This window comes from Sphaerodactylus townsendi, linkage group LG11 (genome assembly GCF_021028975.2).
Source record: "Sphaerodactylus townsendi isolate TG3544 linkage group LG11, MPM_Stown_v2.3, whole genome shotgun sequence".
In the NCBI taxonomy this organism is placed as follows: Eukaryota; Metazoa; Chordata; class Lepidosauria; order Squamata; family Sphaerodactylidae; genus Sphaerodactylus; species Sphaerodactylus townsendi.
This window is the reverse complement of record NC_059435.1, coordinates 77,735,026-77,760,133: the sequence shown is the minus strand read 5'-3', so window position 1 is coordinate 77,760,133 and position 25,108 is coordinate 77,735,026. Positions and strand designations below refer to the sequence as shown.

The following is a 25,108-nucleotide window of genomic DNA, read 5'->3' as shown; positions in this document are numbered from 1 at the left end:
CCTCAGCATTCAACCATCACTATTTTACTGAAAGTTAATGTTGGTCTTTCTTCATGAGGGAGCTGGGGGGTGGGGGGGGGGGTAGTAGAACAGTGAGATTCAAATCCAGTAGCACCTCAGAGAACAGTTAAGATTTTGTGTTGTCAAAGGCTTTCACGGCCGGAATCACTGGAGTGTTGTGGGGTTTCCTGGCTGTATGGCTGTGTTCCATTAGCATTTTCTTCTGATGTTTCGCCTGCATCTGTTGCTGACATGGCCATACAACTGGGAAAACCTTCAACACACTAGTGCCGTGGTGGCGAACCTTTGGCACTCCAGATGTGATGGACTACAATTCCCATCAGCCCCTGCCAGCATGGTCAATTGGCCATGCTGGCAGGGGCTGATGGGAATTGTAGTCCATCACATCTGGAGTGCCAAAGGTTCGCCACCACTGCACTAGTGATTCCAGCCGTGAAAGCCTTCAACAAATCTTATCCAGGTTGTGTTCTGACATCAGGATTCCACTAGATGGCAGTATTCCTCTTTGTAAATGACTGAGCCTCCCTGCCCCATCCCTTCTTGCTGTATCTTGTTTTGGGGGGGATGCTGTATTTGTATTCCGTGGCTTTGGGCTCTTTATGATCAGCATCCTCCTTGTGTGCTTGAATGTGAGGCTAATTGCCTTTTTTGAAAGAAAAAAAAATTCTGTGTTTAGTCCATACAAACGAAGCTCGGGTGGCTCCCCAGTCTTTTATATTGGTCACCCGTCCACCCTTTCCTTTAGCAAAAGGAACAAAGCACAGCTGTAGTAGCAGCACAGAGAAGCATTGGCTGCACTCTTGCCATCACTAGGAGTTGTGTATATGCAAGCAAAACATTCCTCCCCAGAGTCCATGCGGCTAAATTTGTTTTACCTGGGCGGGGAGGGGCTGGCTTCTTCCCCTGCTATTCCAACCAGCATGAATTGCAGAATCCTAGAGCTGGAAGAGACCACCAGGGCCAACAAGCCCAACCCCCTGCCGTGCAGGAACACACAATCAAAGCACTCCCAACATATGTTCATCCAGCCTCTCTTAAAAAACCTCCAAAGAAGGAGACTCCACCACTCTCCGAGGCAGTGAATTCCACTGTTGAACAGCCCTTACTGTCAGAAAGTTCTTCCTGATGTTCAGGTGGAATCTCTTTTCCCTCCCCTTGAACCTATCACTCCTGGTCTCTGGAGCCGTAGAAAACCAGCTTGCTCCCTCTTGGACATGGCATCCCTCCAAATATGAAGAAGCTGCCTTGGCCATAGACACACTTATCTCAGTAACCTGCTCTATGGCGTAGGAGGTTAAGAGCTTGTGTATCTAATCTGGAGGAACTGGGTTTGATTCCCAGCTCTGCCGCCTGAGCTGTGGAGGCTTATCTGGGGAATTCAGATTAGCCTGTGCACTCCCACACACGCCAGTTGGTTACCTTGGGCTAGTCACAGCTTCTCAGAGCTCTCTCAGCCCCACCTACCTCACAGGGTGTTTGTTGTGAGGGGGGAAGGGCAAGGAGATTGTCAGCCCCTTTGAGACTCCTACAGGAGAGGAAGGGGGATATAAATCCAAACTCCTCCTCCTCTTCTTCTTCTTCTTCTTCTTCTTCTTCTTCTTCTTCTTCTTCTTCTTCTTCTTCTTCTTCTTCTTCTTCTTCTTCTTCTTCTAACTCTTCTATTTCAAGTTATTTATTTTTGAGAATATTTTTCCTTTGGAGAGAAGGAAATGTTGAACTGGGATCCTGAGAAGCACAAGCAAGAAGGCGGGCATGTTTATCCCCTCTCCCCCAGCGCCTGTTGGCGCATGAGAAGTTGATCGCAGGAGGCTGGGATTGTCCCTCTTTCTGCCAGGCTGGTGCCGTGGCATTTTCTACATGAAGGGCTGCTGGGGGAGGCAACAGCGGGAAAGACCCATTTATTTTAGTTTATAAAATATACCCCTCTCTTTTCTGCTCTCCTAAGAGCTGCCGAGATAACCAACAAATTAAAACACGCATAATAAAATCATGTCATAAAGCCAACAGAACAGATCATTAAAATAATTAATGCCGAAGCTAAAGTTCACAGAAAGATGTAAAAACATCAAGAAAAACATTGGGCAAGGAGGGGAGGCAACGCCAAAGAAACCCCAAAAGTCTTTGCCCACTGGTGGGAGACAGCAACAGAAGGCAACAGGCAGGCCTCCCCAGGGAGGGAGTTCTGGGGTTTAGGTGCCGTGACCAAGAAGGCCCTGTCGCAGATTGCCACATGCCTAATCCCTCAAGTTGGGGGTTCCCAAAGCAGGGCCTCGGAAGATGCCCTCCGTGGTCGGGTTGGTTCGCAGGCCACCTACAAACCCCCAGAGCTGTTGCCCTCATTCTTTCTGGGATCCACCCCATTTTCTAAAGCACTGTTTTTTGCCAGAATTGCTTGTACGGACAATTCCTCATCAGAGTCATTTTAGGAACGTTTTGACACTGCTGAATCTTGGCAGTGCCGAGCGCGTCCCTGTGGCAATCTGGACTCTGCGACCTGCTTGGCCTTGGGATTCCACTGTGTCAGCTCATTCCCCTCTGAAGGCAGAGTAGAATTTCCCGCTTCAAAAATAGCGTTTCCGCTTTCTGAGAATGAAGTGTCTCTGGAAAGCTGCATCCTCTTTGTGTCAGAGCGGGCTTCAGGGAGCGTGGGTAATGAAAGAGAGAGTCACGTGGCCGTGCTTTCAGAGTCCTCCCCAGGGAGCAAATGTGGAGACTGGAGATGGATGCTATTTCTGGTCTGGTTCCAGCCTGGCAGTGGGGGAGGGCTTGGCTGTAGTGCTCAGAGGAGGCACGCGGGCCCAGAAAGTGGATGCCAGTCTGGGAGCCTGAGAGAAGCTGCAGATGCGGCTCCCTCTCCTTGAGCTGTTGCTCAGCTCCCCAACTGCAGGCAGCCTCAGCAACTTGCCCGATCCCTCTCACTGGCTAGAAGATGGCCATTGATACAGTCTGGTACACCGAAAGCTACACAAATGTGTATCCCTTTGCATGAAAGAGAAGATGAAGAAGAGGAGGAGTTTGAATTTATACCCCGCCTTTCTCTCCTGTAAGGAGACTCAAGGTGGCTTACAAGCTCCTTTTCCCTTCCTCTCCCCACAACAGACACCTGGTGAGGCGGATGGGGCTGAGAGAGTTCTGAGAGAACTGGGACTAGCTCAAGGTCACCCAGCAGGAATGTAGGAGTGCAGAAACACATCTGGTTCACCAGATAAGCCTCCGCCACTCAGGTGGAGGTGTGGGGAATCAAACCCGGTTCTCCAGATTAGAATCCCCCTGTTCTTAACCACCTTACACCCGTGGTGGCAAACCTTTGGCACTCCAGATGTTATGGACTATAATTCCCATCAGCCCCTGCCAGCATGGCTAATGGGAATTGTAGTCCATAACATCTGGAGTGCCAAAGGTTCGCCACCACTGAACACCGTGTTGGCTCTCAAGAGGTTACACTGAGAGATTCCGAGGAACTCTTGGTTATACCTTTTGGTGAGCACTCTTTCGTACTGGTGACCTGATTCGCAGGATTGGTGTCCTTTTTCCATTGGAAAGGTCAGGGCAATTGTGAACAAAACCCTCCATGGAATTTACAGCGCTTAAAGCGCACAATTTCCAGGCGCCGGTGTAATGAAAAACTGATTTTGACCTTGAAGTCCTGAAGTAACTTTACTTAGAATTTATATTCTCCTTCAGGAAGCCCAAATATCAGCTAGCAGAAAATGTTTCTACACTGGTTGGAAGCTTTGCTGAGTGGAGGTTTTCTAGTCCACAGAGTATTTGGGGGGGGGTGTTGGGAGGAGACATGAAGAGCCCTGTTCTTGCAAAAACAGCTAATGGTGTGCAGCTTGGGGGTTATTCTGAAATCAATTTTAACATTTAGTACTTAGGGGTCAAATTTAGCAGTTCCCTGGGACTACATTTTGTTAGCCACCTTGATGGGCCAGTGAAAGCAGAAAGGCGGGGTAAAAATCTTGCAAATAAATAAAACCAAACGGTATAATCTGCTGTCTGGGGACTACAGCCTTTGCTTCTGGTTACAGTCGCTGGCATCTCTGAGAACCGGTGGTTGTGGGTTTTCCAGGCTGTACGCATCAAGAGCTGAAGCTACAAGACGACGGCCAGACAGACAGCCTGCAAAACCCACCACAACCAAACGATTCTGGCTGAGAAAAACTGTTGACGGCATCTCTCTGATAGTGCTGTGAGGGACACGCTGAACTTGTGGTGGGCCCTTGACAAAATGGCAACATGTCCTCTCCTTCCCTCGTGCACCTGATGTGCCCGGAGTCCTTTTGGTCTTGCCTGGTATGTGCTGGGTATCTGCCCAGGGCAGAGGCGTTCCTCCCATTGGGCAAAGTGGGCAGTTGCCCAGGGCGCCCCTTGCGGGGGGCGCAAAAACTGCAGGTTTGTTTGTGGGATTTTTTGTATTTTCAGTGTTTTTCCATTTTTGGCCTGCAGAGGGTGCAGTTTTTAGGTTAGCAGCACCAGAATTTCAGGGATTTTTCGGGAGACTCTCCTGATGATATCACCCAGGTTTGGTGAGGTTTGGTTTAGGGAGTCCAAAGTTATGGACTCCCAAAGGGAGTGTCCCCATCCCCCATTGTTTCCAATGGGAGCTAATAGGAGATGGGGCTACACCTTTGAGGGTGCATAACTTTGGACCCCCTGAACCAAACTTCAGACCTGGTGGAAAAAATCTTTGTTTAGTCACGGTGGGAGAGGGTGGCCGCCCATGGGGAGGGGGGAGGGGGGCATCAAACTCAGGTTTTGCTCAGGGCTCCAGTTTGCCTAGGTACGCCACTGGCCCAGGGCTTGTTTGGCTTCAGTGGCTCCTTATGACCCATCCACAGGGGCGTACCTGCCAGAGGGTCATGTGGGGTCACATGTCTCTGGGTGTTGCCCATTTGATCATGTGGGGGGCGCAAAATCACGCACCCCCCCACGTGCTCAAGCCAGGGTCAAGGGCCGGGAGCCTGCGTGTCCCTCTGCCAGGTATGGATGCCCCTGCCAGCAGTAGCTGGCACCAGGTTGCAGCAAGCCCCTCGAGCCAGGCACGTGCAGCCTCCGATAAAGGTGAGGGAGCTAGCAGCAGCCAGTCTCCTGCTGGGAGCCTGCCATGGGCCCGCCAGACGCCCCTCAATGGGCCTGTGGCAGGCTCCTGGCTTGGTGCTGGCTCCTGCCACTCCCCCCCCCACCTCTATTGGGGGCATGGGTGTGTGTGAAGGGCTCGGGGGGGCTTTGCCCTGAGCACCATTTATTGCCTGTATGCCTCTGCCCATCCAGATGCATGGAAATGGGTTCTTCAGGTGAACCTCAGCAGCTGTTAATCTTCCCGCTCTCCCCTGCTGTTTTCTGTGTGCCGTCTCGTAGGTGGATGTTCCCATTCAGGAAACGGATCTCTGATGTGTCCTCTCGTCGTCTTTTTGTGGGATTACTTAAATGAGTGTCCTTCCGGTTTTGGGTCATTTGAAATGTCAGTGCGCTATTACAGCTGTTGTTGTTGTTATTGTTGCAGAAGAGTGGCTGAGACCTGTGATGAAAAAGGACAAGCAGGCTCTTGTGCACTGGGGCTATTACCCTGACAGGTATGGAAAAGGACGGGAAGGCCAACATTTAGTTTTAAAATAGGGTATCTTTTGCTTATCATACAAAGGAGGAGTTCTTTCTTAATAATTTTTTAATTTAAGGTTGCTGGTAGTACAGATGCTTCTCTGGAATTATTCATTGTTGAAAGACTTGCTCTGCCTCAAGACAACGTATAAAGTAAATACAACACAATACCTAATATTGACGGTGTGGCCAATACACAGGGTGCTTCTTGATACAACCACAACATCCATTGACCTTTGTAGCCAGATTAAGAGAAGCCACTAGACTGTATTGGAGAGACCCACACTAAACATGGAACTCTCCTTGGCCACAGTCTGTTATGTTATGTTGTTACGTTATATTTAATTTCTGTACTTCCCTACCCCGAAGGGCTCAGGGCGGTGCAGAACAAGATAATAATACAGTACATATACAATGGTCATGACATCTGCAACATCAGTAATAAACAACAATCAATAAACCATGGACAGTATTTCAATATCAGCAATACTCCACATAATCAACATACTAACACAGTATAACAACCCTCGTAACAAAACATAATCAACATCATACATCAGAACAACATAACAGTTCTTAATATAGCAATGCATAACAATGTCCAAAGTATCCTAACAACATAATATAATAATATAATATAATAAATGTTGGAGCCTAGCGTCTGTTTTAAGCTGTGTGCCTCTTTGTGCAATCTTGTGTTCCATCTCTTCTGGTTAGCCCCTGAGTTGTCTTAAGGAGGGCAGCTTTTCCAGTGAGCTGGTGGCTTTTCTAAAATGGTGGTCGAATGGTTTTTTGTCTTACCCAAGAAATTCATCCAAATTTGCCCTGGTAACATCTAGGTTAGATTACTGCACTGCACTCTACGCGGGGCTGCCCTTGAAGACTTTCTGGAAGCTGCACTTGGTATCAAATTCTGCAGCCAGAAAGTTGACTGGAGTGGGTCCCAGGGAACTGAGCACTCCAGTCTTGTCGCATCTAGACTGGTTCCCAATCTGTTTCTGGGCTCAATTCAGTGTGATGGCCTTAACCTCGAAAGCCGTATAACAGTGATGGCGAACCTTTTTGAGACCGAGTGCCCAAATGGCAACCCAAAACCCATTTATTTATTGCAAAGTGCCAACATGGCAATTTAACCTGAATACTGAGGTTTTCATTTAGAAAAAACAGTTGGCTCCGAGGCATGCGTTACTCGGGAGTAAGCTTGGGGGTAGTTGTTGGCTTTGCTTTGAAGCAACTGTGCAACTCTTTGAGCGGGTGAATCATGACCCTAAGAGGGTTTACTCAGAAGCAAGCCCCATTTCCAGCAACCAAGCTTATTCCCAGGTAAAGGATCGTACTTTAGTTCTTTGCATGAAAATCAGTGGGGTTTAACAGCGCTTAACAGGGTTACCTACACTGCTTCCCCAAAACTAGGTCTTAGGTTTAATGCTGATAATTGAGCCCAGTGGCCCAGGCCAGCCTAGATGTGGGGGCGGTTGCGATCCCCCCCACATGATGAGTTCTGTTTGCGCGTGCCCACAGAGAGGGCTCTGAGTGCCACCTCTGGCACCTGTGCCATAGGTTCGCCACCACTGCCCTATAAGGCTTGGGAGCAGCAGAATCTTAAGGGCCATCTTCTCCCCTATGAACTTACCCATTCACTGGCTCGTCCTCTGGGGCCCTGCTTCAACTGCCACCATTGTCTGAAGCTGCCACAGAGGCTTCCTTGATCTGATTGTGGCACCAAATCTTCGGAAGGTTGTTTGTCTCCCTCCCTTCCCTCAGGTGGTACATTTTCTTTATTTTTTAACTGTTCAAATGTTTTAATGTTTTTTTTGGTGCACATCACCTTCGAAACCTTGATCAGGTGGGAAGGTGGCATAAACAGAGCCCTCCGGGGATGGGGCGGTATAAAAATCTAATAAAATAAAATAAAATAAATAAATAAATAAATCAGCCTTTGTCACTTTCTGACCTTTGATATGTTTCAACTCCTCAACCCACATTTTTGTGCAGCTGATGTGTTTTTGGTAGTTTCCGTCATACGTGCAGTAGTGACTGCATGTCATTTGGTGATTGATTATTCCCGCTTTTGTGTATGATGCTGCTTTTTCTTCCCTGGTAGAGATGTTGTTAACCATTCAGAATGTGTTGCAGAATTGCTTGATGTTAATTGATGCCCGTCGTGAACTACCATGAGGGATCCATTCACATCTTGGGTTTTTATTTTTCCTTTTAGCTATGACACTTGGGTTCATGCTGGTGATATAGAAGCAGAAGCTGAAGAGCCTCCAATTCCGGAAAAGCCTTGGAAGGTGAGACCAGCATGTTAATCTCCATTGAACGTGAAGAGACGGCCATTTCAGAACCCTCCATTTCTGAAGAGAAGAAGAAGAAGAGTTTTGGATTTATATCCCCCCTTTCTCTCCTGTAAGGAGACTCAAAGGGGCTTACAATCTCCTTGCCCTTCCCCCCTCACAACAAACACCCTGTGAGGTAGGTGGGGCTGAGAGAGCTCCGAGAAGCTGTGACTAGCCCAAGGTCACCCAGCTGGCGTGTGTGGGAGTGCACAGGCTAATCTGAATTCCCCAGATCAGCCTCCACAGCTCAGGCGGCAGAGCTGGGAATCAAACCTGGTTCCTCCAGATTAGATACATGAGCTCTTAACCTCCTACGCCACTGCTGCTCACTGGAGGGTGATTTCCCTATGGGAGGGATTTCTTCTCATTTGAGCTGCATTTCTGGAGGAAGAGGGAGGCCAGCCTTCTCTTGCAGCTGCTCTGCTGCCCTCCAGAGCAGGTCTGATTCAACACTGTCCTTACATCAGAAGAGCCCTGCTGGATCAGAGCAGTGGTCCATCTAGTCCAGCATCCTGTCTCACCCAGAGGCCAGTCTGGAGGTCCAGCAGCAGGGCATAGAGGCCTCCTCTGACGATACCACCTGGCATTCAGAGGTTTGCTGCCTCTGTATAGGAAGGCTCTTTTTAGTCACTACGACTAGTAACCATTGATGGCCCTCTTCTCCATGACAGCCTTCTCCGGTGTAGATTTAGCACAGATCTGAGCTGCCCACAAAGCAGCACTTCCAACCCTGAGTCGTTGTGCCGGCAGATGTGTTCAGCTGCCTTCTGCTGGACCGGGGGGCACGTCTGCGGGGTGAGAGCACGTGACAGAAGCGCTTCTCTCCTGAGGGGGGCAGCCGCCACGTCAAACAGGAGCCTGGAAGAGACTGCATGAAAATTGGTGATGGTGATGATACCTCCCAAGCTGACAGCCTGAAGACTGGCTTACTTCGACAGAGCCAGAAGGTGGATGGTTTGCATGGAGCAAGTTGGCTTGATTCAGGGGCAGAGTAATGACAGCAAAGGTCAATAATTTCTCATGTTTTGTGGGTAGATCGCCTCTGGCTGCCCTTTTCAGGTTTCTCGAGGCCTGGGTGGTCTGTGCCATGGACTAATTTGAGGCTGGTGGCGTTTTACTCGGAGCAGACAAGGGCTTGGTTACGAGGGAACAGTTTCTATTCAGGGTATTCTCAGAGGCTTTCACAGCCGGAATCACTGGAATGTTGTGGGGTTTTCAGGGCTGCATGGCCGTGTTCCAGTAGCATTTTCTCCTGACGTTTTGCCTGCATCTGTGGCTCTGACTATGCCAGCCACAGATGTAGGCGAAATGTCAGGAGAAAATGCTATTGGAACACGGCCATGCAGCCCGGAAACCCCACAACACTCTGGCTTCTGTTCAGATAATTGCCCTACTTCTTTGTGACACAAGGTGAAACATTCTTCTTCCCAGATCCGTGAATTCATTTACCTGCCACCAGCAACAGCAGGAGGAGCATCACCTGCTGAGAATGAGGGGGGAGGAGCACAGGAAACAGTTGCATCAGTGACTGGGAAGACGACCTTGTCGGTCTGGTCTTAAATTCTCATCTTCTGAAGACAAAAGAGTTCTTGAGATTTTTTCTCTGGCAGTGTATTTTCAACCACAGCATCTTCGAGGGGTGCTTCTGCTCCCCCTTGCTCAGTTTATTTATTTATTTATTCTTTAGACTTTTATACCACCCTATCCCCGAGGGGCTCCAGGCGGTGTACAACATGTAAACATAGTACAGTCATAGGATAACTAAAAACCTTTAAAAGCAGCGATAAAAGCAATAAAAGCTAAGTATAGTAAATATAATAAATACAAGTATAAATATAAGTATAAATGGTGTTTGACAGCTCCATTTTCAAAGTCCTCTCCCCAAGAGGGAGGGACGGCGAGTCCCATTAGGTGACAAACGGCCCAGATGTAAGGGGCCAAAAGGGGGGGGGGGCACCTTCAGCGGCTGGTCTCTCCAAAGGCCCGGCGGAACAACTCCGTCTTACAGGCCCTGCGGAACTTGCCAAGGTCCCGCAGGGCCCGGACAGCTGGAGGAAGAGCATCCATCGAGGGGCCAGGAACCACCAGTAAGTTGGCCTCAACTGATCGAAGAGGCCGTACAGGGACATATGGGGTGATGCGGTCTCGAAGATACGATGGTCCCAGGCCGCGTAAGGCCTTAAAGGTCAACACCAACACCTTGAAGATGATCCGGAACTCTACTGGAAGCCAGTGCAGCTGACGCAGTTGCCTGAGGCATTGAGCTGTGGTGGTGATGGAAAGGGCCATAAAGTAGCAGGGTACTCATGGAGAACCTGTTGGGGTTTCTGAGACACTGAGAGGTGGTTTGCCATGACCTGCCTCTGCATAACAACCCTGGGCTTCCTTGGTGGTTTCCCGTCCAAGTACTATCCAGGACTGTCCTGGCTGATCTGGCCCTTGTCTGACTCAGATGAATCTGCGGTTGCTCATTATGTATTATTATTATTATTATTATTATTATTATTATTATTATTATTATTATTATTATTATATTTATAAACCGCCCTCCCCCGAAGGGCTCAGGGCGGCGAACAAACAAATAGATAGAGCACAAATAAAATCAAAATTTTTAAATAGTTATTAAGTATGGCTCTATAAGTTAAAATCGACCCCCATTAAAATGCAGCATCTATCAAAATTACCAATGGCGTCCTACTCGTAGTCCCCTAAGAAAAGAGCGGGGAGGAAAGAAGAGGGAGGGGGAACAGCAGGGTCCACAGATTTTAGAAAGTGGGGGGGGCATCAGCGGCCGGGCTCCCCAAAGGCCCGGTGGAACAGCTCCGTCTTGCAGGCTCTGCGAAATTCATTAAGATCCCGCAGGGCCCGCGTAGCTGGAGGAAGAGCGTTCCACCAGGCAGGGGCCAGAGCTGTAAAGGCTCTGGCCCGGGTGGAGGCCAGCCGCATCATTGAGGGGCCAGGGATCACCAGTAAATTTGCCTCTGCTGAGCGCAGAGGCCTATTTGGGACATATGGGGCAAGACAGTCCCGTAGGTACGAGGGTCCCAGGCTGCACAAGGCCTTAAAGGTCAAAACCAACACCTTGAAAACGATTCGGAATTCAATTGGTAACCAGTGCAGGCGGCACAGCACAGGCGAGATATGGTCTCTGGCGGCACCTCCTGTGAGCAAGCGTGCCGCCGCATTCTGGACCAATTTTAATTTCCGAATCAGATGCAAGGGAAGGCCTGCGTAGAGCGAGTTGCAATAATCCAGTCTGGAGGTGACCGTTGCGTGGATCACGGTGGCCAGGTCCGGATGAGAGAGGAAGGGGGCCAGCCGCCGGGCTTGGCGCAGATGGAAAAACGCAACCCGGGTTACATGGGCCACCTGGGTCTCCATTGAAAGAGACGAATCCAGGTGGACCCCCAGGCTACGAACGGAGGAGGCCGGTGCCAATGTAGCCCCCTCCCATGTCGGCGTCTGGAGATCCCCACCCCCTCCTTCCCGCCCCAGCCAGAGGATCTCCGTCTTTGACGGGTTCAGTTTTAATCTGCTCTGCTTCAACCAACCAGCAACCGCCTCCAAACAATACTGGAGAGCTGCAGGGGCGATGACCGTTCCCCTCTCCATCAACAGAATGAGCTGAGTGTCATCAGCGTACTGATGACAGGTCAGCCCAAAGCTCCGTACCAACTGAGCAAGGGGTCGCATATAGATGTTAAATAATAGCGGGGACAACAGTGAAGTGGGCACCTCCGGGAAGCTTGGTCCCCGCACCACACTTGCTGACCCCGGTCCCGGAGAAACGAGGCAATCCACTGAAGGACAGTGCCCCGCACCCCAGAAGCGGCCAGGCGGTGGGTCAAAAGGTCGTGGTCAACCACATCAAACGCTGCGGTAAGATCTAACAACACCAGCAGCGCCCGATCCGCCTTGGTCAAGTTGCATATGGAGCGTATCTGTGACAGTGACAAGAACAGTCTCTGTCCCATGCCCAGCACGGAAGCTGGACTGGAAGGGGTCGAAGGCCAATGTGTCCTCCAGGAAGCCCTGAAGCTGCTCCAACACCACTCTCTCAATTACCCTCCCCAGAAACGAAATATTCGAAATGGGGCAGTAATTGGCCAGATCTCCAGGATGTAACAATGGTCTTTTAAAGAGTGGTTGGACCACTGCCTCTATCAACCCACCCAGAAAGACTCCTTGCTCAAGGGAGCCATTGATGATGTTCAACAGGCGGGGTCGTAGCTCCACCCGGCATGCTTTAATAAGCCAGGAGGGGCACGGATCCAGAGGACATGTAGTAGGTCTAACAGCAGCCAGGACCCTGTCGACAGCGGCTTCAGAGAGCAGGGAAAACTGGGTCAAACAAAGCCAGAAGGCGGCAAGGGAGCCTCCAGTTCATTTATTGTCTCTAAGGTGGAAGGAAGGTCCTGGCGGGCGACTTCGACTTTATCCGCAAAAAAGCTCATAAATGCCTCACAGCTAATAGCCAATTGTTGATTTGTAGAGCCCTCAGACAATGAGGTGAGTGACCGAATGATACAAAATAATTGTGCCGGGCGAGAGCTAGCAGATGCACGAGAGGAGGAGAAGAAAGTCCTCTTCGCCTCGCCGTCGCCATCTCATAGGCCTTCATAAACGTCCTATAAGATGTTCGCGCCGCCCCGCCACGAGATTTCCCCCACACTCGCTCTAGCCGTCTGCCCCCCCGTTTCATACGGTGTAGCTCCTCAGTGTACCAAGGAGCTAGCCGCGACCGGGAGCGCAGAGGGCGCTGGGGAGCAATAACCTCGATGGCATCGGAAAGGCGGGTATTCCAGTCTTCCACTTGCTCGTCGAGGGTGCCAGTAGGTTCAGGGTCCCGCAGAGCATTCAGGAATCCAATAGGATCCATAAGTCTCCGCGGGCGGGCATAAATCCGCCCGTCGCCTAGACAGGGATGTTGCAGCATATCCATCCGGACCTTCAGGGCATAATGGTCAGACCATGGCGCTCTATCAATATAGGATATGACCATATCAATTCCCGACCCAAAGACTAGGTCTAGTGTGTGCCCGGCCTCATTCGTGGGGCCAGAGGTTACCAAGGAGAGGCCCAGCGTGCCGCCATGGATGACACTAGGTCCGCAGCAAGGTCAGACATCGAGGCGGTGGTCGACATGGACGTTGAAGTCACCCAAGACAATAAGTCTGGGGAACCGCAACGCCCAGTCAGCCACCACCTCCAGCAATCGCAGCAGGCTGTCCCCCGGTGCGCTAGGCGACCGGTACACCAGGAGGACAGCCAACCTCTCCGAGGCCAACCACTCCAGGCCGACACATTCCACACCCACAATCTCTGGGACAGGGACAGCCCTGAAGGGGATAGTATCACGGATGAACATTGCCACTCCACCCCCCCGGCCCTGTGTTCGTGACCGGTGGAGGCACACGAAACCCGGTGGGGAGACCTCGCCTAAGGCCACGGTCTCCCCTTCTCGTACCCAGGTTTCGGTAATGCAAGCCAGGTCCATCTGTAGGTCTCCGAGATATTCTCGGAGAACAGCGGTCTTATTATTTATGGACCTGGCATTTATCAACACCAGTGACGAAGCAGAGTAACCCTGATCCCTACTACCCACGTTCCTCGGGATAGATCGGAGGTCAGAAGGCGGGCGAGCATATCTGCATCTCGCCCATCTTCTCTCATGTGGCCACCGTCTACCGTCATATCTGCCCCGTCCCATCAACACTGGGATCCCTAGACCCATAGGTGGCACCCCCCCTTCCCTGCCGTCCCTTATCTCACCTAACATCCCGGCGAGGGCTCCCCACTATGTGGGCTCGGGCTCGCCACTATGTAGAGCCAGGACCAACGACAGGAGTCTTCACCAGTCCTGGAGCTCATGCGCACTGAATTGGTTGGTGTGGTGCATTGCTTGTGGCTTCTCCATGGGCGTTCACAGAGGTCTTCTGAAGGTTGCTAGAGGTGTGCCCTCTCCTTTTCGCTCAGTAGGTTTCTTTGCTGATACCTCAGGCTTTTGAATGTGGACCGTTGTGTGCGTTCTTCAAGGCAGAGATGAAAACAGTCTGGCATCTTTGTGGATATTTTATGTGAACCATAAATATCTTTTGCTGCACAGCATAGTTGCAGCTGAGCACTTCCCAGCACCCATTCATTCTGTGGCATTTTTTGGTCCTGCCGTAGGGCAGGAGATCCCTGTTCGTTGTCATGGCAACAGATGACAGTCGTCAGGACTCGGTTGCTGAGGTGATATGCGTTGATATACGTGCAGGTGGGAGGTGCCATGGTATTCAACGTTAAGGAACAGTGGTAAAACTTTGTGTCCGCTCCTTCAGTGCAGAGCTGGTCCAGGCAAGGGTTTTTGCCAAGGAAGTTCTGCAGGACCTGATCAGTGAGCATTCACTTTGATTTTGCAACATTTCAATTCCCTGAGTTTTTCTCCCTGACGGGCGCATGGCTGTAGTACACACCCACGCATCTAGTCAGCACAGCCTCTCGTTCCTCTGTCAAGAATGCCCAGAAATGCACGCTATCACTTCAACTGGGGAAATCCTCAGTGTTTGACTCAAAAGTGTTTCCCCGCCTCCGCTGTCACTGCTGTTGGTATATGACACACAACAGCCACGTTTTCTGTGTTCCGTGGGCCGGGCGGGAATTGGAGGAGGGAGGGGAGAATGTCTGATTCATTTTCCCTCCCTGCAGATCCCACAGGAGGCTTCGTCTGAATTGTTGCTTGTATTTTCTTTCGCAGGTTCATGCCAAATGGATTCTGGACACAGACATATTCAACGAATGGATGAATGAAGAAGACTATGAGGTGGATGAGAACAAGAAGCCGGTCAGCTTCCGCCAGCGGGTCTACATGAAGAATGAAGAAGTAAGACTGCCCTGCTTCTGGCGGGCATCGTGCTGAGTAGCGGCATTAACCACTTTCTCTCCCTTGTGTCACTCAAAACTATTTGGCTCACCTTTGATCCCATTTGGCAACGGTCTCTCTAAGACAGGAATGGCCAACCTATGACCCTCCAGATGTTCCTGGACTACAATTCCCATCAGCCCCCTGCCAGCATGGCCAATTGGCTGATGGGAATTGTAGTCCATGAACATCTGGAGCGCCATAGGTTGGCCACCCCTGCTCTAAGGGTTCCTTTCCATTGTGCAGAAGCTTTCTCCCACTGAGCGGAACTGATCCGCCAGCAAGAAACTCCCCCTGCTGGGCGGCCACCCAACTTGCACAACACCAATCAGGTGCCTGTGCGACCACGCCGCTTACACAGAACATTGGCCAAGAACCGTCTTAGCTTCACCTTCCATAGACTTAAAACTGACCTTCCATTTGCTGATTGAAGCAAGATGGAAACAGGGTTCAGTCCTGTCCAAAATCCTCCTGATTATTTCATTCCCCCAATGGGCTAGTGGCGTACCTGGCAGTCTCTATGTCAGAGAGAACATTCCTACAAAATGAACACCAACAGGTGTGCGGCGTGAAACTAATTAACCCAGGAAATAGCGCAGCACGCCGGCTGGCTGGTAGTGAAAACGTCAACAATTATAGTCAAATGAATAATCCACTATAGTCTCAAAACTCAAATGTATCTTATTGACATAAGTTCTTAAACTGTTAGTACAATTTTACATAGTAATGTACTGAGATGCATCCTAAATATAAAGAGGTATAGTTCATAAGAAGCTAGATTCCTTATTCAGTGCTATATATCTCTAAAACAACAGAAAGCAAAAAGCAAACCGCAAAAGTCCGTAACAGAGTGCGGTGCCAGCAATATCTTGCCAAGGAGTTCGAGTGCTGCTCCGCTGTTGCGAAATTTGAGCGTCACTGCCTGTAAGCTGCTCCGCTGCGGTAATGCAAGCCTCCATTTATGATGATATGAATAGTTCAATAGTTCAATTCAAACGCAATCGTGTATTTGCGTTTTCAATCATCCATCTTCTTCAGGAACATGCTAGTTTACTATAACTTAATTAAGCCAACCAGCTGTAATATTAGACAAGATGTCTTAGACCTCAGCCTTTAGCTATCTACGTGTTGTCTGAGCGTGTGTGTGTGTGTGAACATTTATAGCAAGGTCACATTAGTAGCTGTTGATTGTGCAGTACTAACTTGAGTGGCTCGGAGAGCATTTCTTACTCAGCCGAGTTCAGGGTGCTGATGAAAGTTTCATTCCGTAACAGCCGGTCCGCAGCCCAGAACGCAGAGACCGGAAGGCGACTGCCGGTGCTAGAAAACGAAGGCACTCTCCGTCACCTCCGCCTCCTGCTACCCCGGTTGAATCGAGGAAGAAGTCTGGAAAGAAAGGGTAAATCATTATAGGGACATAGTTTCAGAAGGTAACCATGTTTGTGTGGAGTAGAAGAGCTGGATTCAAGTCCTGCAGTACTTTTGAGACCAACAAAATTTTCAGTGGATAAGTTTTCAAGAATCAAAGCTTGTACCTTGAAAATCTTATCTGTCCTTAAGGTGCTACTGGTCTCAAATCTAGCTAATCTGAGGGACGTGCATCTTGAAGTGAGAGCTGGCAGGTGCAGTGCCAGATAGGGGTCTGGGAGTCCCAGGTTCAAATCCTGACTTGTTTATTGAAACCTACCAAGTGACCTTCCAGTGGCCATGATGGAAGGGCCTGATGGGAATTGTAGTCCATAACATCTGGAGTGCCAAAGGTTCGCCACCACGGTCTTAGGCCAATGACTCTTTCAGCTTGAGCAACCTTAGATGGTGGTGATTGCAAGGAGAAAACAAGAAGAAGGAGAGTTTGGATTTATACTCTGCCTTTCTTTCCTGTAAGGCAGTGGTTTTCAACCTGTGGGTCACAACCCCTTTGGGGGTTGAACGACCCTTTCACAGGAGTCACCTAAGACCATCTGAAAACGTTTTTTTTATATTTTATGGTTGGGGGTCGCCACAACATGAGGAACTGTATTAAAGGGTCGTGGCATTAGGAAAGTTGAGAACCACTAAGGTGGTTCTCAACAACCAATTGGCCATGCTGGCAGGGGCTGATGGGAATTGTAGTCCATGAACATCTGGAGAGCCGCAGGTTGCAGACCCCTGCACTAAAGAGACTCACAAACTTACAAACTCCTTTCCCTTCCTCTTCCCACAACAGGCACCTTGTGAGGTAGGTGGGGCTGAGAGAGTTCAGAGAGAACTGTGACTGGCCGAAGGTCACCCAGCAGGCTTCATGAACAGAAGCAGGGAAACAAATCCAGTTCGCCATATAAAAGTCCGCTGCTCATGTGGTAAAGTGGGGAATCAAACCTAGTTCTCCAGATTAGAGTCTGTCTGCTTTTGACCACTCTGCCATACTTACTTTCAGGGGAGAACAATGGAAGCTGTTTTGGGTCTCCATTGGGGAAGGAAAGGTGGAGATAAATATTTAAATTCAGATGAGATGAGGAGAGAGAGCTTTTTTTGCTGAACAGAGAGGTGAAGCTCTTTTTTTGAACGGTTGTCGGATGGGGGCGTGAGCCTTCTCCCCTTGACTCTTTCTGGCAGCCTGCGAATGCTTCATCCCCTCGAGTGGCTGACATGAATATTTGATATTGGATGCTGCCTGTTGAGCGGGGCTGTTTGATCTTCCGAGTGAGTGGAAGGCCCCTCCTGCCCACAGAAGGCAGATTGGCGCAGTCGTCGTTCTGCCTAATGAGCACTTTGCGCTCGAGCAGCAGAGGCCGTCAAGAAGTAGAGTCGTTCTCCTGCCTGGCAGAAGCTGTAACTCTCCTGACTTTAAGACGCTTGACCAATTAAGCAGTTGCTCAGCTTCAAGTCAGCTGTTTCCCTACTTGCAAACCCTGCATGTGTGTATAAATGTCACCTTAGAAGCCACTTCTGTGCCCCAACCCTTAAAATAAACACCCAGCAAATGCCACTTAAGAAGAGTAAGAAGAAGAAGAGTTTGGATTTATATCCCCCCTTTCTCTCCTGTAGGAGACTCAAATGGGGACTTGCAATCTTCTTTCCCTTCCCCCCCTCACAACAAACACCCTGTGAGGGAGGTGGGGCTGAGAGAGCTCAGAAGAATTGTGACTCGCCCAAGGTCACCCAGCTGGCATGTGAATTCCACAGATAAACCTATACCACTGATGGCGAACCTTTGGCACTCCAGATGTTATGGACTATAATTCCCATCAGCCCCTGTAAGCATGGCCAATTGGCCATGCTGGCAGGGGCTGATGGGGATTGTAGTCCATAACATCTGGAGTGCCAAAGGTTCGCCACCACGGACCTATACAGTTCAAGCAGCTAAGTGAATCAAACGCGGCTCCTCCAGATTAGAGTGCACCTGCTCTTAACCACTATGGTACTGCTTCTCTCTTAAATGAAAGATAATTATACATATCCCTAAGATTGCAACACAGCATCTTGTTCAAGAATAAATTATCTTTTGGTTCTGGTGGGTTTTCCAGGCTGTGTGGCCGTGGTCTGGTGGATCTTGTTCCAAGCTCCCCCAGACCATGGCCACATAGCCCGGAAAACCACCAGAAACAGTTGAATCCGGCCGTGAAAGCCTTCGACAATTCCTCTTTTCTTCACCACCAGCACATTTCAGTGGGAGGGGTCTGTTAAGTCTTGCGGGGGGGGGGTTCTACAACACAGATGGTGCTTCAGAAGGGAGCCCATTCTGGTTAGAAAACGGCCTTTCTGCGTGTGTTACTGTCATTGCTCCACCTCTTCTCTGCAATCTCTGACAACTTGAAAAGTCAAAAGGAGCATCTTTAGCTTAGAAACATAATGATGGCCGTATGCCAAACGTTCTTGTCCAGCATCCCAGACCAAATCCAGCTTGAGGTGTCTGCATGGTCATCTAAAGCAGTGATGGCGAACCTTTTCAAGACCAAGTGCCCAAATTGCAACCCAAAACCCACTTATTTATCGCAAAGTGCCAACGCGGCAATTTAACCTGAATACTGAGGTTGGCTACAAGGCGTGCATTACTCGGGAGTAAGCTTGTTGGTAGTTGGTGGCTTTGCTTTGAAGCAACCGTGCAACTCTTCCAACAGGTGAATCATGACCCTAGAAGGGTTTACTCAGAAGCAAGGCCCATTGCCAGCAACCGAGCTTACTCCCAGGTAAAGGATCACGCTTTAGTTCTTCGCATGAAAATCAGTGGGGTTTAACAGTGCTTAACAAGGTTACCTACACTGCTTCCCCAAAATTAGGTCTTAGGTTTAATGCTAATAATCGAGCCCAGCAGCCCACGCCAGCCTAGATGTGGGGGGGGGGGGGCACTCTGTTTGCACGTGCCCATAGAGAGGGCTCTGAGTGCCACCTCTGGCACCCGTGCCATAGGTTCGCCATCACTGATCTAAAGCAAGTTGCAAATAGCAAGATCGAAGTGACTTTACCTTCCGAGTTCTTGCTTTGGAATCCTAGCTGAGGTGGGAACTGGATTAAAGCCGCCCCCTCCGCACACCAGAGGATTCTGTGTGGGTGAGGCTGTGCAGATGCCAAGATGAATCTTGTCACTGATCGCTGCAGAACCTGTAAACCAAGGTGGGGCGGATTCACAGTGGGTTTGCCTTCTGGCCCTGCAGCCATTCACCCCTCTGACTTCTTTGCCTTCTGTTTCCCTGTGAGATTTCAGTTTCCCTTATTGGTTGCCATGGTAACTCCATTTGGGAGGGGAGTGTGAGTTTTGGGGCACATTTTCAAATGCTGGGTGTTTCTGCTCCTGTGTGGTGGGTTTTTCTTCTCTTCCTGGCTGATATCACTGGGCCTTTCCCCAGCCACATGGAACCAGGGCTTCAGCATCAGACATAGCTTCACATGTCAATCACTATCATATTTTCAAGTTACATTTTGTTCCCTGCCTTTTGGTTCCAGTGGGCACTCCAGGCTATTTCAAGTGTTCCAGGTTTCTAAGGAAAATTGCTTTTATTTAGGGAGCAGTTTGAAAACCACAACGAGGTCCCAGGTGTAACCATCTCCCAGGCGTCTGTGTTACGAACACGCAGCAATTGAACTGCATGAATATTTACATCCAACTCTCCCACCAGCAGAGGCAGGTGTGGGTTCGTAGGTCCTCTAAATGGAGCAGCAGTGGCGTAGGAGGTTAAGAGCTCGTGTATCTAATCTGGAGGAACCGGGTTTGATTCCCAGCTCTGCCGCCTGAGCTGTGGAGGCTTATCTGGAGAATTCAGATTAGCCTGTGCACTCCCACACACGCCAGCTGGATGACCTTGGGCTAGTCACAGCTTCTCGGAGCTCTCTCAGCCCCACCTACCTCACAGGGTGTTTGTTGTGAGGGGGGAAGGGCAAGGAGATTGTCAGCCACTTTGAGTCTCCTGCAGGAGAGAAAGGGGGGATATAAATCCAAACTCTTCTTCTTCTTCTTCTCTGCGCAGGCACACATTGGGGTTGCGCATGTGCAGGCCTGCCTGGGAGAGTACAGAAAGGTTAGTTTTCTGTTCTGTGGCTGCCCTGAACCTGATGTTGTCAGGGTAGGGGGGGGTACAAAGAAATAAAGATGAATGAATAATAAAACCCACCCGATGAACCCCTGCTGCAAGGAAGAGCATAGTCATTCTTATGCTTCCAGCTTACACCATAGACAAGGTTATGCAAGCGATGTTCTTAGCAGACAAGAAGGGTTTTGAAGCAGCTTCTGGTGTAAGAATGATAGAATTGCGTGACAGGCTGTTGGGCAAACAGCTGATCCGCCTTTTGTGCTGCCTAGTGCAGGGGTCTGCAACCTGCAGCTCTCCAGATGTTCATGGACTACAATTCCCATCAGCCCCTGCCAGCATGGCCAATTGGCTGGTGGGCTTTTTAGTCCATGGACATCTGGAGAGCCGCAGGGTGCAGACCCCTGGCCTAGTGAATGCCACTGTCCTGGAGACACCCTGTAGTGGCTTGTGCGGTGCCCGTGCCCATTCACACTGTGTTTGTCGACGGCAGGTGTCAAAAGAGATGGTGGCCAACCTGTGCTTACTCCGTTTCAGACAAGCCGGTCTTTATGGGAAGAGACGAGGGCAGAAGGACGATGACGAGCACGAAGATCTCACCAAGGACATGGAGGATCCAACCCCGGTGCCCAACATAGAAGAAGTGGTCCTTCCCAAAAACGGTACGGGGATCCAAATGTCGAACCATGTCTGATGTGCTTTCCAGAGTGGTTAAGAGTGTTGAACTAGGATCTGGGAGGTGGAGGTTCGAGTCCCCACTTGTGCCACAGCAGCTTGCTGGGTGACTGTCAGAATCCCAAAAACACACACAAACTCTTGTTGAAGAACAGCAGCTTTAATGGTTTAGGACTGTGGTGGCGAACCTTTGGCACTCCAGATGTTATGAACTACAATTCCCATCAGCCCCTGCCAGCATGGTCAATTGGCCATGCTGGCAGGGGCTGATGGGAATTGTAGTCCATGACATCTGGAGTGCCAAAGGTTCGCCACCACTGGTTTAGGATCTTCCCTGGCCAAAGCCGAGACTGAGAAAAGCCCGTGCAAACTCCAGTAGTTAAAACAACTGGCAGCCCCCCCACCCCCCACCCCAGCCTGGGAAAGCGCACCTAAAAGTAAGTGTTAGGAGATAACATAAGATGGGCAAGCAACAACCTTGGACACCACCTGGTGCTACTCCACATTCTACAGCAACAGTAAAAAGACAGTTAGAAACGCAGTTAACCCCTGCCATCCTCCCCCCAGTGCAATGAAACAGCAGCATAAGCAAAATCCCAAAATACAGGCCTCCTGACAGTGACCTTGGGCCAGGCACATGTTCTCGGCCTAACCCACTTCACCAGGTTGCTGTGAATGTAAAACAGAAGACAGGAGAATGGTGTAAGCTGTTTTGGGTTCCCATTGGGGAGAAAGGGGCCCCCCCCCCCCCCACAAATAAAGAAATAAATGCCAGTTTTAAACAGGCCTTTCTCCATCAGCTGTCTCTCTCCTCGTTACCTACATCTTGGACAGCTGAGGTTTCTGGACATTGTTGGTGCAGCTGAGTACCACAGCGCTCCAAGATTTAGGTCAAGTCCGTCTGTTTGTATTGGAGGAAAGCACCTGTACTAGTTCACCAGATCTATGGGACCTACCCTGTGTGTTAAGTAGCCAGTATTTGCTTTGCAAATGTTCGACTCTTGAGGCCTGCCCCAAGGCTGGTGGCATCCTTGGCTATTCTCCAGTGGTGCCCTTTGCAATTCCCCCTCACAGCCACTGGGACCCCCTCCCCCCCACTTTTATCCATTGTTTACCTACGACGTCCAAATCTGCCTCACTGTGTTTCAGTCCCATATTTGGCTCAGTCCACTGCCCCATTTGGGCTTCCTCAAGTGTCTCAGCGAACCGCATTTTGGTTTCCATTGCTTCAGAGTGCTGAAGATAATTAGACTGCCCTGTGATCTTGCGAGAAACGGGAGGGCGAACTAAATGCCACCTCCTTTACACAAGACCCGCACCTGCGTGTTTCTTCATTGCGCTGAAAGCTGCCAGTCTTTGCTTCGATTGCATCAGGCCCCAGATGGAATTGAGACACTGCAAGCTGTGTTTAGGCCATTGTCAGCCCAGTGGTTCAGGTAGCGGCAGGCAGTAGTCCCCACCGCACAATACGAATACAGAATGTGGATATTCATGATTCAACTATCTCTGCAACCCAGGTCGGAGTAAATCGTAGCTGTGCGGTGTGTAAGTCCATGTTCAGGAAGCAAAATCCAATAGATTGAAATTTTGTATTTTGAATCTTTCATTTTATGGGGTTTATTTTAATGATTAGTACATCTCATCCTAACCTGCCTCATAGGGCAGATATGAGAGTGCATGCCATCCTGATATCCTTCTTACTAAAGGCCATGCACTGGCTAAGAAATTCATTTTGGGTGGAATTCTGTTAATTCTGTATTTATTTATTTTATCTATTTATTTATTAAGCTGCTATGTCGCCCCTCTCCTTGTGAATTCAGGCTGACGGGTATAAATCCAGATGGTGGAAGGGAGTGGTTCATTACAGATCTCAGTATGCTGGTCTACTTGATCTGACCTGGGAGGGGGGGGGGGGGGACGAAAATGGCTGGATTCACTTCACCCAGTCCTTCATAGCCTGATCGCAGAGCAGGCACACCTTGACTTCTTTTCAGTCTTCCTTAATTTCTTCTTTTTTTCCCCCAGTCAACCTAAAGAAAGACAGCGAGAACACCCCCGTGAAAGGAGGAACGGTGGCAGACCTGGGTAAAACGTCCTTCTCTCTGCTCTTTCAGTCCCCTGCTCTTTCCTTTATTTTGCCTGGGCTTGCAGTTCTGCCTGTCCTAGGGATGTCAGACAGCCTCGTCTTGCAGATATCGATCCTATCTCTGAAGGCTGGTGCTGTAAAGAGGGAAACAGAGAGGAGCTGTCTGCTGAAGGTCGCTACGAAGTCCACATCCTTTGTCCCGTTTTATGCAGCTGACCTTGATCTGTTCCTTCAGCTGGAGTGGGGTGAGGGGTGGGGGTGGGGGAACGGGATCAGGCTTGGCTAAAATGGCTGACAGTGCAGTGGCCCATCTCTCTACAGCTTGGCCTGCCAAAACAACATTCGGGGCACTTCTCCCAAACAACATTTCTAATGCCCAATCTGTGTAATGTTGGTATGATGGAAGAAGACTCGCAAAATCTTACCCGCAGAGGTTGAAAGAACTAATGTGTCTGTGGCAAAGTGTCTTTTTTTCTGTGATGAACATACAGTCCAAGTTAATGTCCTGTGTATAATCTACTTGGATTAGAACCCTTAAACTAATAGTTATTTTAAGATGACTGATGTATGCTGAGATTTTACATAGGTGTTCAATTTTATATATATTTTCCCCTGCTTCTGAGTGGGCTGGTATAATAGTTACCTGTTGCAGTTACACAAAGTAAATGGACTGATCCGGCCCTTTTGAAGGAGAAGCAAATAGTAAGTGGTTTTAGTGAGTTGCTCTTGCAGAGAAGAAAGTCTTGCACTTCAAGTCTGAATCTAAGAACATAAGAACAAACCAGCTGGATCAGACCAGAGTCCATCTAGTCCAGCTCTCTGCTACTCGAAGTGGCCCACCAGGTGCCTTTGGGAGCTCACATGCAGGATGTGAAAGCAATGGCCTTCTGCGGCTGTTGCTCCCGAGCACCTGGTCTGCTAAGGCATTTGCAATCTGAGATCAAGGAGGATCAAGATTGGTAGCCATAGATGAACTTCTCCTCCATAAATCTGTCCAAGCCCTTTTTAAAGCTATCCAGGTGAGTGGCCATCACCACCTCCTGTGGCAGCATATTCCAAACACCAATCACACGTTGCGTGAAGAAGTGTTTCCTTTTATTAGTCCTAATTCTTCCCCCCAGCATTTTCAATGGATGCCCCCTGGTTCTAGTATTGTGAGAGAGTGAAATTTCTCTCTGTCAATATTTTCTACCCCAGGCATCATTTTATAGTCTTCAATCCTGTTCCCCCTCAGACGCCTCCTCTCCAAACTAAAGAGTCCCAAATGCTGCGGCCTCTGCTCATAAGGAAGGTGCTCCAATCATCCTCGTTGCCCTTCTTCACTTTTTCTGGGCAGTTTGGTTTCTCCAAACACAGAAGTGTTGCCTCCACGGACTCCCCCATCATCGTGTAGGGGGAAGACATCCTGGCCCAGGCCCTCCCTCCCTCCTGATCTGACCTGGCAGTTAGATCCATACCGCAGGACGCACTGCCTCAGAGCAGGTGTCGCTCCAGGCCAAAGGCAGTCAGGCTTTCTCACTGAGCAACCTCAGAGTTTGCAGTCCTGTGCAGAAGGCCCCTCTGATGTTTTCCTCCTTGTTCTGAATGCGGCTCTGTTGATGTTCAGTCACTCCATGATTGCTGGGTGTCCAGAGGTGTTTCATGCCCTTCTCTGCCCTTTATCTTGCAGATGAACAGGATGAAGAGACCCTGGCCACTGGAGGAAAGGTAACTTCAGCCCTCTCTTCATTCTTTCTAGTGTTGTCAGTTAATGCCTTTAAACGCGATGGTGTCAGATCATCTTTGCAGCAAGAGACTTCCTTGAATCAGGTTATTGGGTCTTGATGTTCCCCTCCAGATGCTCAGGAACATGCCAAAAGTATACTGAAGTTGTCAGACATGAAAGAGAGCAGTGCCCACATCTCCAGGGGGTATCTGTGGGCCAAGTCTGTTTGGCATAGCTGCCAATTGCTAAGGGCAGGTGCCCCTCCCAGAAGCC

The 25,108-nt window shown here is 49.7% G+C and overlaps 1 protein-coding gene across 1 annotated transcript in view; it reads left to right on the top strand.

Annotated features, from left to right (window-relative positions):
• The window catches only part of LOC125440668 (SWI/SNF complex subunit SMARCC1-like), a 92,660-nt gene that overhangs the window by 12,433 nt on the left and 55,119 nt on the right, over positions 1 to 25,108 (top strand). The window contains exons 7-14 of the mRNA XM_048510527.1: positions 5,528 to 5,597; positions 7,841 to 7,916; positions 14,701 to 14,826; positions 16,140 to 16,264; positions 20,310 to 20,360; positions 20,907 to 21,031; positions 23,070 to 23,129; positions 24,800 to 24,837. Of these exons, the coding sequence (XP_048366484.1) occupies positions 5,528 to 5,597; positions 7,841 to 7,916; positions 14,701 to 14,826; positions 16,140 to 16,264; positions 20,310 to 20,360; positions 20,907 to 21,031; positions 23,070 to 23,129; positions 24,800 to 24,837 (671 nt within the window). The remainder of the gene's footprint in view (positions 1 to 5,527; positions 5,598 to 7,840; positions 7,917 to 14,700; positions 14,827 to 16,139; positions 16,265 to 20,309; positions 20,361 to 20,906; positions 21,032 to 23,069; positions 23,130 to 24,799; positions 24,838 to 25,108) is intronic.